The following is a 13,550-nucleotide window of genomic DNA, read 5'->3' as shown; positions in this document are numbered from 1 at the left end:
CTCGCTAATTATAAACCTCATTTTAATAACAAGAATTTGAATAGCTGTGCTTTTATGATTGAAACGGATTTTCAAACTGGGATACAATCATCTGATAGAACAAAGTGGTTGGACTTCAGTCTGCAGAGGGAAAAGAATAAACGCCGTGGAAGTTGTGATGAAGGTTTTCCATTTCTCTCTCTCTCTCTCTCTCTCTCTCTCTCTCTCTCTCTCTCTCTCTCTCTTTCTCTCTCTCTCTCTCTCTCTCCAAGATAAGGTTTCTCTGTAGCTTTTGGACTAGCTCTTGTAGACTAGGCTGGCCTCAAACTCACAGAGATCCACCTGCCCCTGCCTCCCGAGTGCTGGGATTAAAGGCGTGCGCCACCACCGCCTGGCTCCTCCAACTCTATTAAAAGCAATCATTGCCAGGCTTGAAATCTCCAGAGTCCAAATTCAAATCCAGAGCTTTGAAAATAGCCTACAACTACATAGAGGGAGCCCACTGAAATGGCTTTCGCTGGAAGGATTGACATTTAGTGTACATTAAATGTAAAAATATATACTCGGTTAGAGAACAAAGACCATCTATTTCCCTGCACACAGGTGACTGAGGCAACTCTGGGAAGCCCCCACTGCCTCAGCAGCCCAGACCTATGGCCAAGGTTGACAGCTTCTAAGGTCCAGGGCGAGCGGTGGCTGAGCAGTGGACAAGGAAATAAATCCTAGGGAGTATTCAGAGGTGGGGAGTAAACTTTGATCCACAGCAGAGGGTACAGACCAACAAACAGAAGTGGCAGCTGTATTCAACCCCAAGACTGGAGTCTTTCATTCTTCAATGATTTGGTCTCTCACACCCCAAAGCCAGGGTTTGCAGAGCCTATGTGTGGACAGTGCGAGTAAAGAGTTCACAATAACAAAAACCCAAAACAATGAAACATAAGCTTGTCTTCTTGCCAGCTTTTTCCAGAAACACGCTAGTAAAGCAGAGAGGCCAATAAATCTCGTTGAGAGCCTCTCTCTGCTCCCTCTGTCCTCCTCTTGCCCCCCCTTCAGTTTGCATTCAGAACTCAAGCGCTTTCCTCAGGCACCTACCATCCCCTGCTGTCTTCATTGAAGGATATCCTCAGCCCTTGCAGAGACACAGGTAGACGGTGCCTTTTCTCCCCACTGACCGAAGCTCAGACCCTCCAGTAATAAACAGGAAGTTCTCATTCTAGTTGTGGCCTCCTGCATGGCAGCACCTCTGCCCCTTGGGCCAGGTTTCCTCTGCTTTACTCAGATCATTCGGTGCCCAAGATTCTTTGCCAGTTTGGAGCCTGTCGGACCTGCTCCGTGGCCTTTGCTTTGCCACGCAGGCCATCTGGAACACTTCTCCCTTTATTATCCTCACTTCCTGTAGTTCTGCCCTTCAGTCTCCTCTCACCTCAGAGGCCTTTCCAGATACCTCTTTGTTAATCCATGGCACCCACACTCCTCAGGCTTCTTGCTAGGGTTTCTCTCTGCAGGCCTAGCCTCCTGTGGCATGCATGAAGGTAGGGGTCTCACTTACCTCACTACTGAACCTCCAATCCAAGAACAGTGCCCAACACAGAGTAGCTCACTTAGAGAGAAAGGAAGAAGAAATTACCTAGCCTGGGTGGTTAAGTTGATCATGATGTCATTGACCAAGGAGAAGTTATTTTGGGGAGATGGTGGGGATCTTTGTGGATGTCAGGTCTTCACTGATAGAAAATAGGTTTTGCTGTGTATTAAGTAGATTCCAACCGGAACTTTCTTTTCTTTTTAAGAGTGTTTCTTACCCGTTTTTATTTTTTTCTTTTCAGAACTCTGTTTAGTACAGTACAGTTTGTAACTTGGTTTATTGTTTTCTTGTTGTTTAGATTCTTTGGTGATTATTTTTTAAACATTCAGTATTAAGTACACAACAAAAATTTATTTTTAAATTACAAAGGTAATAAACGATACATTATGTAATCGTATTTAACTTTGAGTTTTCCCCAAATACAGAATAAAAATTACCGTTTAAAACCAGATGTAACTGAAACACTTTAAGAAAGATGGCCGAAGCATGGTCATTAGTAGGTACCAATTATGCTTCTCTCATCCGGGAATCGAAGTTCGGGACTTATTTTCTAAAGCGGAAAACCAGGATTAAAAAGCTATTCAGGCATGGTTTGCAAAGAGTCACCGCAGGTCACTCATTTCTGACCAAGCATTTCTGCCTTTGACTGTGTGATTTAATTTCGTGTTCTATTCCTGTCAGGCTCCAAACTGAGCAAGAAAGCTTCCACAGACCCCAAGAACAACACAATTTCTCGCAAGAGGTATTTTTTTCAGATGGTGAAGCTAACTGGCCACTTAATCTGAAATTTTACTTCTAAGTAGAGTCTACCTCACTCAGGAGTCGCTTCTGGGGGAAGCGCATTTCCCCGCAGAGGGCGCCACGCGCATCCCTGTGCAGTTCAAGGCACAGCCGCCTTTTGGAGTTCTCAGTCTGAGTGTGGAAAAAGACCCGGGTGAATGTTCCCGAGTCTTCCCCACAGGGTCCTTCTGGGCAGAAGGGCAGTTGGAAAGGGGACCCCTTGGAGCGAACACCTTCCCTCAGTGTGAAACAGCTACAGGGGGGAGAAATAAGTCCCTGAGTTCGGGATTTCCAGATTAGAGCTCTGTCAACAGTTTCCTAACGGAAGGTCCCCTAGATCGGACACTTTTGAGCGCCCGCGTCCCTTGCACTAGTTCCCTGCGGGATTTGAAACCGGCTTCCGGCTCTCGGGGCTTCAGCAGACGCTCCCTGAGGCGAAGGCGGTAGCTCACGGCTCATTCATTCAACAAATATTTACTGAGCGTCCGGAGGCGACCGGAGACTCTCACCAGCTTCTCCTCCCCCCTCCTCCTCCGCGCGCGGCGGCGCAGCCTGGGAGCGTTGGGGACCTCAGAGGCGACCCCGGGAGGACCCGGAGGACCCGGAGGACCCGGCGGCCAGCTCTCGGCTGTGGCTCGGCTGGGCGAGGCGGAGTCGGCGGGGGAGGCGGGCGGGCGGCCGGGGCGCAGAGGGCGCGGCCAGCGGGAGGAGCCGGGGCGGCGCCGGGGAGGGCGCGCGGGGCTGCGCGGCCGCTGGCCCCAGCAGGTGACCGCGGGCAAGCGGGCGAGCGGGAGGCGCGGGCGTGCGGGACCCCGGGCGCGAGCGAGGCGGGACGGCGCGGCGGAGACGCGGCCGGGCGCGCCAAAGTCGCCCAAGTTTTGCCGGAACATGGCGGAAGAGTCCGACAGGAGCAGCAGCGCTCCGAGCGCGAGTAGCTACAGCCGCTAGCGCCGCGGGGCGAGGTCGTCGCCATGGCCCGCTGGATCCCGACCAAGAGGCAGAAGTACGGGGTTGGTGAGTATTTGCCCCGCCCCACCCTGACCCGAGCGCCACCGAGTCCGCCCCGGGCTTTGGCCCCGCCGAGCTGGCGCACCCTCGGCCACCCGGCCCCCCTTGTGCTGCAGCCCCGGGAGTCCAGCCCTCCCTGGTTGCTAAAAGTGCTGCTAGGTTTGGGGACTCTCATCCCCTATCCGAACCCCGAACTCCTGCGCTGCGCCCTGTAGGAGCGCGCGCCGGGTCCCCTCAGCCGTAGGTGTTCAGCGAGGGTCGCACGTGGGATGGTGCGCTTTGCCCTTTTCCAGATTCCACTCCGAAGTCCCAAAGTCCGGCTCCTTCCCTCCCTGGGACTGCAGTCCCGACCGCAGTCACAAACAGAATTAGAAGCCTAAGTTGCAAGTGGAGGTGATGGAAGAGGCAGGAAGTGTGGCGTGGGAAGGAGGGCAAGGGGTCCTGGGGCTGTGTGTGAGGACACCCATCCGACCTACTGGCGTGGATGAGGAGGTGTGACACAGCTTCCCCGCGGGACAAGAAGGGGATAGGTTCCGCACTGGCGCTTGGCAATTCGTGAGCACCGTATCCTCCAGCCCCGTGGTAGTTGAGCTGTTTGTCCTCTTGGTTTGGGTCCGAAACCGTGGCTATGCGGGTTTGGACCCAAGCGGACAAACTTCCCACTTTCACTTTTGATTGAAGGAGGTCAGGTGAGAAGCACTCACCTTTAGCTGGGCGACTGCCATGACAATTAGACTTTAAAAGGAGCCTCTGGGATAAACAAGTATGTTGTGTGAGAATTTTATCACTTTCTCTCGGATTCGTTCACTTGGCAGGTTTGAAATGTAATCCTTCGCTTCACTCCCTTCAGCACGCCTCTTTTTCTTCACCTCCCGGGTCCGCAGAAACACTGCCTGATGTAATTAGTCTGTTGTGACATCTAGATTCTTTTGGACGTAAGTCCTATGTGTCCCCTGTCGTCTTTAGTATGTTATTAATTTGATGCAGGTTGAAAGCCTGTCAAAGACATTTGTAAATGTGTGTCTATCTGTGTATATATATATTCCCAAAACTTTTTTTTAAATTTGGCTTTACTTTTAGAATTTTTGCTTCTCCACATGGCTGCAGGTCACACAGATAGGTAAGATTTTCTTCAGCCCCAGATCACCAAGTCTTGACTTAACCCCCAAACTTCTGATAGGATTGTTGGCCAGGTGCCAGCTAGTAAGAAACTGATTGTTGTCTAAGTGAAATACTGTAAAATTGATGAAGGGTTGTGTGCGTCAATCATATAGCATGTCCAAAGCCTTGGGTTCCCTCTCCTGCACCAAAAGGAGGGCATTTATTTGAGCAGTATGAAGTACTAATTAATGGATAAAAGCATGTTTAGCATTAACTAGTCGCTAATTATAAAAAGGTCACTTCTAAATCGGGTGGCAGTGGCGCACGCCTTTAACCCCAGCACTTGAGAGGCAGAAGCAGGCAGATCTCTGTGAGTTTGAGACCAGCCTTGTTTACAAAGTGAGTTCCAGGACAGACTCCAGACTCCAAAGCTACACAGAGAAACCCTGTCTCTAAAAACCGAAGGGAAAAAAAAAGTTGTTCCCAGCAGGTACGTTTCTGACAGGGTGCTTTATGTTGTCGAAGGCATGGAGTAGGACTGTTGTTTCCGGGATATCCCTGGGCCCTGGAGTCAAGATTCTGGTTATTTATCAGAGGTTGTGGAAAGCCTTTGGCTATTGCTTCTAGGGGGGCAGATCTCAGCAAAGTTGTTCCTGGGTGTCTTCAGGGATACTTACTTCACTAGACACCGCAGGCAGATTCAAGTAGATGTGGATGCTGAAGCGGGGATGAGTCTCCCGGGGGCATCTGGACTCTTGTGCTTGGAAGCTTGCCCTGGCTGCAGGAGAGCCCTAGAGAGAGCTGTTTTCAGAGCTCCCATAGTGGAGTCGCTTGCTCCACTCCCCTTCTGTGACCTCTCCACGGTGGACAATCCACTCATCACTGTGCTCCTGTATTCGACGGAGAGCCAGTCCCATGGGGCTTTGCTCCCTTGTGCTTGCCCCGCCCCCCTCTACAGCACCCTCCCAACACTGCATCCCTCTCTAGCCTTGCCCTTGGGGTTCAAATCTGCCTATTGCTTCCTTCAGTTTTACTCCTGCTGCTCTTCACTGAGTCTCTACCTTGCACCATCCCTTAGCTCTCCCCACCACCAGGTGTTATAGAACGCTAGCCTGGTCAGCAAAACCGCAGTGGCTACTTGCTATGCCAGCAGATGTATTGACCATGTTGGAGGAGTTAGGGAGGATTATTCGTTTCTCTTCTATGATCCCAGCTGCGCTCTCCGACACTCTCTGGCTAGGTGTTTGTTTCTTGATGTAGCCCTGGCTGCCCTGGAACTTCATGCTGTAGACCAGGCTGGCCTTGAACTGATGGGTTTGAACCTGCCTCCTAAGAGCTGGGATTAAAGGCATGCACCACGATGCTCAGCACGGCTAAGTGTGTTAATTCTGCCCGAATTGGCACACATAGAGGGTGACGGGGTAACTGGAAGACAGTTCCTCATCCAAGCCGGAGTGAGACTTTCTGGTGCCAAGATTACTTTGGGGTCCCCTGTTCTTCATGTGCTCTGCAAGTAAGCCCAATGGTTCCCCAAGTTGGACTTTGGTAGAATTATGCCTTGGTTTGTCATTAGTGCCCTACAAAGAGGGGCTAGATGTTTATGTCTCCCCAGTGGAAGAATTCTGGCAAACTAAGGTTATGGGTTTTTATTTCTGCCTGAATCAGAAGGTTTTGCCAGGTCGACAACAGTTCTCCTTACAGTTTCATTCTCTTGCAGTTACAGTTATCAGTAGTCAGATGAGGCCCAGTTATGAAATGGCATATGAGAGAGAGAATGAGAACACATTCATATGACTTGCGTTTTGGTATAGTATTACAATCTTTTATTGTTAGTTATTGTTCATGTCTTACAGGGCCTAATCTATAAATTAAGCCATCGTAGGCCTATGTAGGCAGAGTATTCCAGGGTTTCATGATCAACTGAGGTTTTGGAACATGTCTGCTGTGGGCAAGGGGCCAGCCACCTCTGTAAATGTTTTCAATAGTAATCGCCCTTGATGTTGAGGGGCCCTGAAAGTGAGCTGACATAACTTTTCTAGGAATTTAATAAGTTTTCCCCAGTTCAGCTTTGACATTTCACTTGTCCCAACCCAAAATGTGGGTTTTATTGGAAGAAGCCAGAATCCCCACTATTTTCCGCGGAAGTAAGGAAGCATTCCTTAGGTTGTTTGGATGTTGTTTGGATGTCATCATTGGGTGTACTGTTGTGACTGTACTGCCCTAGGATGTTGTCACTCCGGCAGATGGTGAAGAAAGCTGCCCGGCAGCCATCTCGAGGCTTTTGGTGACTTTCAGCCACCCCACCTGTGGCTGTATGCTGCAGAGGAGGCTGTCACTCAGGGGAGGTTTGCTGCCAGGGTGGACTGTCGTCTGCCTTTGGATTGTGCTTGGGAAAGGTAACAGTCCCGCCTTGCCTCTGCTTTGGTTCCCTCTTGATTATTTTTCAGTAGGGACTGAAAACGTCTGGGAGTCCTGAGTTCTTGAATACAACATGAACTAGTTCAGCCTCAAGTATTTGGGTGACCACTGTGCACATCTGTGTTGTCCAGAAAGGGGATTGATAGGATTCATTCTTTAGAATAAGTACTTTAATACTCAACATCAGTATTCCAGAACGAGCTCCTTAGAACGAGTGCTAAGTCTTTAGGAATAGATTACTCTGCAAAGCCAGGCAACTTTATGTTTCCTTCACTTTTCTTTGTTGATGTTACTTATTTGCGGGACTGGTGACTGAACGGAGGGCCTTGGGAGACCCAGGAAGATGTTCTGCTGCTGATCTGTACTCCCAGACCATTTTCATCTTCATTATTGCGTTTTGCTAGGTTGTCCAGGCTGGTCTTGGAGTTCCTTAGCAGCCCAGGCAGGCCTTGAAGTTGGAATCTGCTTGCCTCAGCCTCCTGAGTAGTTGAGTCTACAGACCTGTATAGTCAGGTCTGTATTACTTTATGTTACTCTTCCTTTTAGCTGTTCAAGTGTATGGAGCTGCAAAATACTAATATTTGGTTTTTAAGCATGTATCAGTGATAACTATGCTTGTCCCTCAGTTACTGTCAGCCTGTCTCCGTCTGAGTCAGGATCTCCCTGTTATAACTCAGGCAGACCTGGTCCTCTCTACCCTCCTGCCTTAGCCCCGGGAGTGCTAGAATTAACTAGCATGCACCGTGACACTCAGCTTAAGTATATTTTTAAGTCAGCTTCTACACAAGCCATTTATGTCAAGAACAAAGATTACATTCTTTGTTGGCAAGGCAGCTCACTGAGGCATGTTGGGATTTCCGGTATCTATAGCTATAGCGTGATAAGAAGCCTTTGGAGGGAAACACTGGCTTTCACCGTTAGCCCTCCAACACTTTAGTTGTGCTCTGCCCTGGGTAGCCTCAAGCATCGGGCTTTGCAGCGCAGATCCTTAGGTGCCAATTTAAGACCTAAGCCAGACTCTGGGTCTTTCTTGGTGCATTCAGCCTGTGCCCTGCTCCACCCTGGGCACAGTATTCCTGAGGCTGGGGTATATCAGGGAAGGGATTCCATAGTGACTGGTCTGGTTTGTTTTTTAAGAGTGTTTATTTTTATTATTTGTAATCATGTTTCTGGAGGGCGGGACTGTATATGCATGAGTGTTGTCGGAGGCTGTTTGTTTGTTTCCGGCCACTCAGACCCGAAATAGTAACACAGGACCTATATTATTTGCAATACTGTTTGGCCAATAGCTTAAGCGTATTTGTACAGTGGTTCTTCCGCCACGTTGTTCTCCCCAGTCGGGATTATCTGTGATCATGAACACGGTACGGGAAACTTCCAGAACAAGTAATTCATACATTTTTTTTAACGTAGCATGCTGTTCTGAGTAGCATGGTGACCCCCCCCCAAGTCCTAATCTGTCCCCCAGGACATTGAACATTCCTTTGTCTTCAGTGTCCATGCTGTATAAACTACCCACCCGTTAGTCACTAAGGAGACATCGCAGACAGCAGCTTGACCGGGCTTTGGCAGTGCTGTGTTTGTGTGTGACTTTTATTTTGCTTATTAACGGCCCCAGAGCCCAAGATTAGTAATCCTGGCAGTTTTACTCACGTATATGGTTCCGGCTGTTCTATTATATTACAGTTGTTATTCGCTTACGGCGCCTAACTTACGAGTGAAACTTTATCTTAACTCCGTATGTGTAGGAAAAGCATAGTATGTGGGGACTTCTTTACTTGTCTGAAGCGTCAGGGCTGCACTGAGGGTTCTGGGGTGCCGAGGGCAGAGTGTCACTCTGCGTGGTCTCTCTTGAGACTTGGGCACCGTTGTCACTGCTCTGCATGGGTTTGTGGCAGTCAGCAGGAGTGGTAAGGGAGTCACCAGTGACTGTTAATGAATAGAGACTGCACGCTGAAGATCAGCTGTCGTTAGGTAGAGAGAGTTGGGAATAGGAATCTCTTTCGCCCCATGTGGCTTTTGTTCCGTTTTGCTTCGTCAGATTTAATACCATTGTGCACCCCTCCACCCCCGTTTTGAGGCAGGGTCTCAATGTAATGGCACGCTGGCCTGAACGAAACACGGAGGATGGTGGCCTTGAAATGCGGGTCCTCCTGCTTCTGCTGCCTGAGTGCTGAGATGACAGCATCCTCACCATGCTGTGTCAGGACTTGACCCTTGACCAGGAAAGCCCTGAGCCCCCAGGTGACTCCTGGAGGGCTTTCGTGTCCAACCTTCTCATCCTATCTCTTTTAATACGTGTCTCTGTATCTCCAGATTTGGACCCCTGCAGGCCACTTCCTGGTACGTCTACATCCCATCCCACTTACAGCAGGCAGCTCTCCGAAGCACAGGACGGTCCCTACTTCACACAACAACCCCCACACCAGCACCTTCCCCAGTTCCTGTCATTTCCCTGCTAGGCTCAGACCCAAGGCCAAGAGTCATCCCAAGTTTGTCCTGTCACCAAGTTTTGTCCTTCCTCCATAGTTTGTCCTCACAACACCACTTCCTGGTATGTTTGATGTTGCCTTTTCCCTACAAGCCTGTTTGGTGGCCTTCCAGCTCCTTGCTCTTTCCCCTTTTCTGATCCTTAAAAAGCCATGTCCCCTCCTCCATGCTTCCCAGGTGTGGTTAGTGGCATAGGACCTTTTGGTCATAGCTTAAGCTCCATGTTTTTTCTACCCCTTCGCATCCCTTTTCCCTCCAGCCCTGCTGGCGTCATCTCTGTTTTTTGTACTCTGCAAGTTCAGTTTGACTCAGGGCCTTGGCACTTGCGCCTCCCTCTTGTGGAATGTGCTTCCTGGATGATAAAACAAATCTAATTCTCTTTGGTTATCCAGGTCTTCAGATAACTCTTCCTCAGTCCCTTCTGAGGTCCCTCCTGTGGAAGCGTCACTATCCTTGCTCACCTCTCTGTGTGCCGAGCCCTTTACTTGTTGAGGTTGACTGACTGCTCATACGCTAAAATGTGGAGCAACTCTCCGATTTTAGCAGCATACACCAGCCCCAGGAATGCTACCTGGCTTGCAGTTCGCACCCAGGGATTATGCAAAGGCACAGGTGATTCTATGCCCACCAGTTACCAACTGGTCCACCCACTCCTCAGAGAATATACATCAACATGCTTCCCACCAGCTACATGGCAGCAGGGAAGAAGACATCTGATCCATAGAGAAAGTAGGCCTAATGAACTTTAAAATCGCAAGACTATGTTACCGGTATAGGCGAGGAACTGAAATCATCAATATAGCATTTATTAAGAAGGAATAAAATGGAGGCTTTTCTCATTGTTTAATGGAAGGACCTGGCTGGATTGAGAAGCTGGTGACACTAAATAGACTTGGAGTGGGGGTGGGGTCGGGCTGAGTCATTGGATGGATGCTGTGTTGAGCAGGAGTTGGCAAAGAAAGAAGGTGTGGTCTTGGGGGATAAAGGAGATGTAGAAAACCCTTTGCCTCTGGTACCGCAGAAGGAGCTGTGTTGCTTTCCTGTCGGAATGGAGATACTGTGCAGTGGGTACCCTCAGGGAAAAGGGAAGCGACTGTGGGGAATGAGGTAGGGAAAGTGGGCACCGACTGACAAGGGGCACTTTTTAGCTTGTTGGCAGTGGGAAGACTGAGGCAGGAGGATGATGAAGTCAAGGCCAGTTTGGGGGGTAGGGTGAGGACTGCTCCCTCAACAACTTACCCAAATTTTTGTGATGGTCCTCGGTGCGATACTGCCACCATAGTGCTGAGAGTTTGAATGAACTTGTTTCCCATGATGGATTTGGAGAGACAGACCAGAGGAACTGAAGATAAGAATTCATTCTCTCACTATCAAATTTTCTTATAAATGAAATATTTTCCAACTATTAGCTTATTTCCAGAAATACTCAGTGTAACAGCACAACAACCATAGCCCTTTACTTATGAAGGATATTTAGTACATTCAGGGAATGAATAAAAGCTAGAAGTGGGTAGCAAATGCCTATATTCCTAGCACTGGGGAAGCAGAGGCCGGAAGGATCTGTCTGGACTACACAGAGAGATCCTGGCTTAAAAAAAAAAAAGATAGGTAAGCAGATACAGGTGTGGTCCAGGACTTTGAAATTACTTTGAATGAACTTGACCCTTGGCCTGGCCTGTATTTCTGAGGTCAAGAAGTACTTAGAATTTCAATGGAGAAGGTTGGACGTGCTAATACAGACACACCTGTCATCTCATCCCTCAAGAGGCTGAGGCAGAGGGACTGCCACTAGTTGGAAGCCAGCCCGACCAACTCAGCAAGAGACTTTGTTTCAGAGGGGAAAAAAGCACCGTTTTGCCTCCAATGGAGGGGAATGTACATCCTCCCTTACTACAGAGGTAAAAGGCACCTATAGGATGCATCCTCCTTGTGGGCATTTAAGGATGTGCTTTAGTGGTGCTTCGACCGTGGTTTATAATTAAACCCAATTTGCTTTGGGATTACTGGGTTTTGCTGGGAAGCCCAAATAAGTGCTTTGGTGAGGGTGGAGGCAGAAATGGGAACAGGGAAGCAGCTGATAAGTGCATGAATTCATTGTGTTTTTCCAAGTGATGTCCAGTGCCCTTCCCTGAGCCCAGGCTGACAGGCCCCGTCCAGTGACTGAATTGCTGGCAACCAGGATCCCAGCCAGAGACAAGTGGGCTTTGTGTCTCTGCGCTTGGGCTTCATACAGCCCCTCCCTGTTGTTCAAATGGTGTCAGAATTGTTTTCCACCTTTTACTGGTGGAACCGTCTTCTTCCCAACTCTGACTGTCCTCAGCAGGGTGCACTTAGACCCCCGAGTCACCTCCTCTAAGGATCTTAGGCTCTCTGCCCTTGCAGGCAATATGAGGGAACGAGATTGCATCAGAGATGCAATCAGGTTGATGCTGACTCAGTCAAGATGAGCAAGACCATATCCTGTGGTGGCTTAGTCACCTGTACTCTGTGTTCTATGAACATGGGACCACGTGGCCCTCAAATCCCAGGTGTAGTGGGTTGAATGAAAAATGTCGTCTCTGACTTCAAGGCTAGCCTGGTCTACAGAGTGAGTTCCGGTACAGCCAGGGCTATACACAGAGAAACCCTGTCTCAAGAAACAAATGTGTGTGTGAAAGAGCGGGAGGGAGGAGGAGAGTGCTCCCCATAGTCTTGGACATTTGAATGCTTGGTCCCCCGTTGGTGATGCTTTTGGGTAGGTTTGGAAGGTATGGCCTTGCTGGAAGAAGTACATCACTAGGGCTGTGCTTTGAGCTTTCAAGGCTTTCTCGCATTCCCAGGTTGCTCTGCTTCCTGTGTGTGTGGTTCTAGCTCCGAGCACTCAGCCTGTGCTCTTGGCTGCCGTTCTTGCCACCATGCCTCCACTCTGCTGTCATGGAACCGTAAGCACAAATAAACCCTGTCTCTGTAAGTTGCCTTGGTCATGGTGTATTCTCACAGCAGCAGCGAAGTAACTAAGACACCAGGTGTTACTGCCAGAGACCAGCTGTGAAGTCAAGTCCTAAGGATGTTATAAGACCTCACAGTTCTGCCCCCTTGTGTAGGGGACATAAAGTCCTAAGAACTAGATCCTAGCAGTCCCATTTCCTGGGCAACACTGCCATGTTAGAGAAGAAGAAAAGTCTAGAGGCTTAAAGAAACTCTTCCAGATTCTCACCGCTAATAGCTGACAGTAGTTGACTGCCTTGTATATTAAATATTAAAGCTAGAAATTAATTCCTTGAGAATTCCGTGCAATGCATTTTGAACATATTTGTTCCCTTCAACGCTCCTTGCTCCTTCTCAACGATCCCATCCCTTCCCACGTACTCTGATGCTACCCTTTTTCTTCTTTCTCCATGGAGACGCCTTTGCATTGCCTTGCTAGCCTTGCGATTGGGGCCAGCACTGACATGTGGTCAGTCTACCGGGACCTGCATCCAACAAACCGACTCTCCCTCTCCCAGTAGCTACCAGATGCTAATAGCTCCTCAGCTGGTAGTGACGGTACACATCTACCATCCCCTCTCTATTGCACAGGTCTTGTACATTCTGTCATCGGCTCTGTGAGTTCATATGTGTGTCTGCAAAACACGATTTCTTTGAAATCACCTATCAGTCTTACAGTCTTTCCTCTCCTTTGGCTTTTCCATCCTCTCTCCCCCCTCTGCCTCAAAGATCATTGGGCATTGGGGTGAGGGGTGGCTTCAACTTGTTTCTTAACTACTTTTCTCCCCCCAAGAAGAGAGCAAACTTCTCTATCAGCTCTGCATCCCAAGACAAAAATACCCATTTGACTTTGCTGATTTTCCAGGTAGTTTTGTTATAAATAACACCTGTCATCCTAGCACACAAGATGTTAGAGGCAAGAGGGTCAGAAATTCAAAGCCGGCCACAGCTACATGCAGAGTTTGAGGCTAGAGTGGGCTTCATGAGACCCCAATTTAAGGAACAAACAAACAAGACAATAGGAAGATCCAGGAGTTGGGGTTGTTGCTCAGTGGTAGAACATTTGTCTTACGTGCGTGAAACCCTGTGTCCTGTATAAACACTACAAAAATTAAAGACACCCATCGACAAATAAAAGTCCTACTACATTGCAATTACTAAAGAATTCCTTCCTACTAAAATAGGAAGGTACTACAGAAATAGCTTCCTGTTTCAGAGTTTCTAG

The 13,550-nt window shown here is 48.9% G+C and overlaps 1 protein-coding gene across 3 annotated transcripts in view; it reads left to right on the top strand.

Moving 5' to 3' along the window:
- Positions 1-3,067: 3,067 nt before the first annotated feature.
- The window catches only part of Dock5 (dedicator of cytokinesis 5), a 178,946-nt gene continuing 168,463 nt past the window's right edge, over positions 3,068-13,550 (top strand). For all 3 annotated transcript variants that reach the window (XR_012908002.1, XM_075950267.1, XM_075950268.1), the window contains exon 1: positions 3,068-3,355. Coding sequence is in view for 2 of the 3 variants with exons in the window: in XM_075950267.1 (XP_075806382.1) it covers positions 3,313-3,355 (43 nt within the window). In the remaining variant the exon portion in view is untranslated. The remainder of the gene's footprint in view (positions 3,356-13,550) is intronic.

The sequence above is a fragment of the Microtus pennsylvanicus genome, chromosome 15, assembly GCF_037038515.1.
Source record: "Microtus pennsylvanicus isolate mMicPen1 chromosome 15, mMicPen1.hap1, whole genome shotgun sequence".
Classification (NCBI taxonomy): domain Eukaryota; kingdom Metazoa; phylum Chordata; class Mammalia; order Rodentia; family Cricetidae; genus Microtus; species Microtus pennsylvanicus.
Note: the sequence above shows the minus strand (reverse complement) of the source record. Positions and strands in the feature narration are given on the sequence as shown.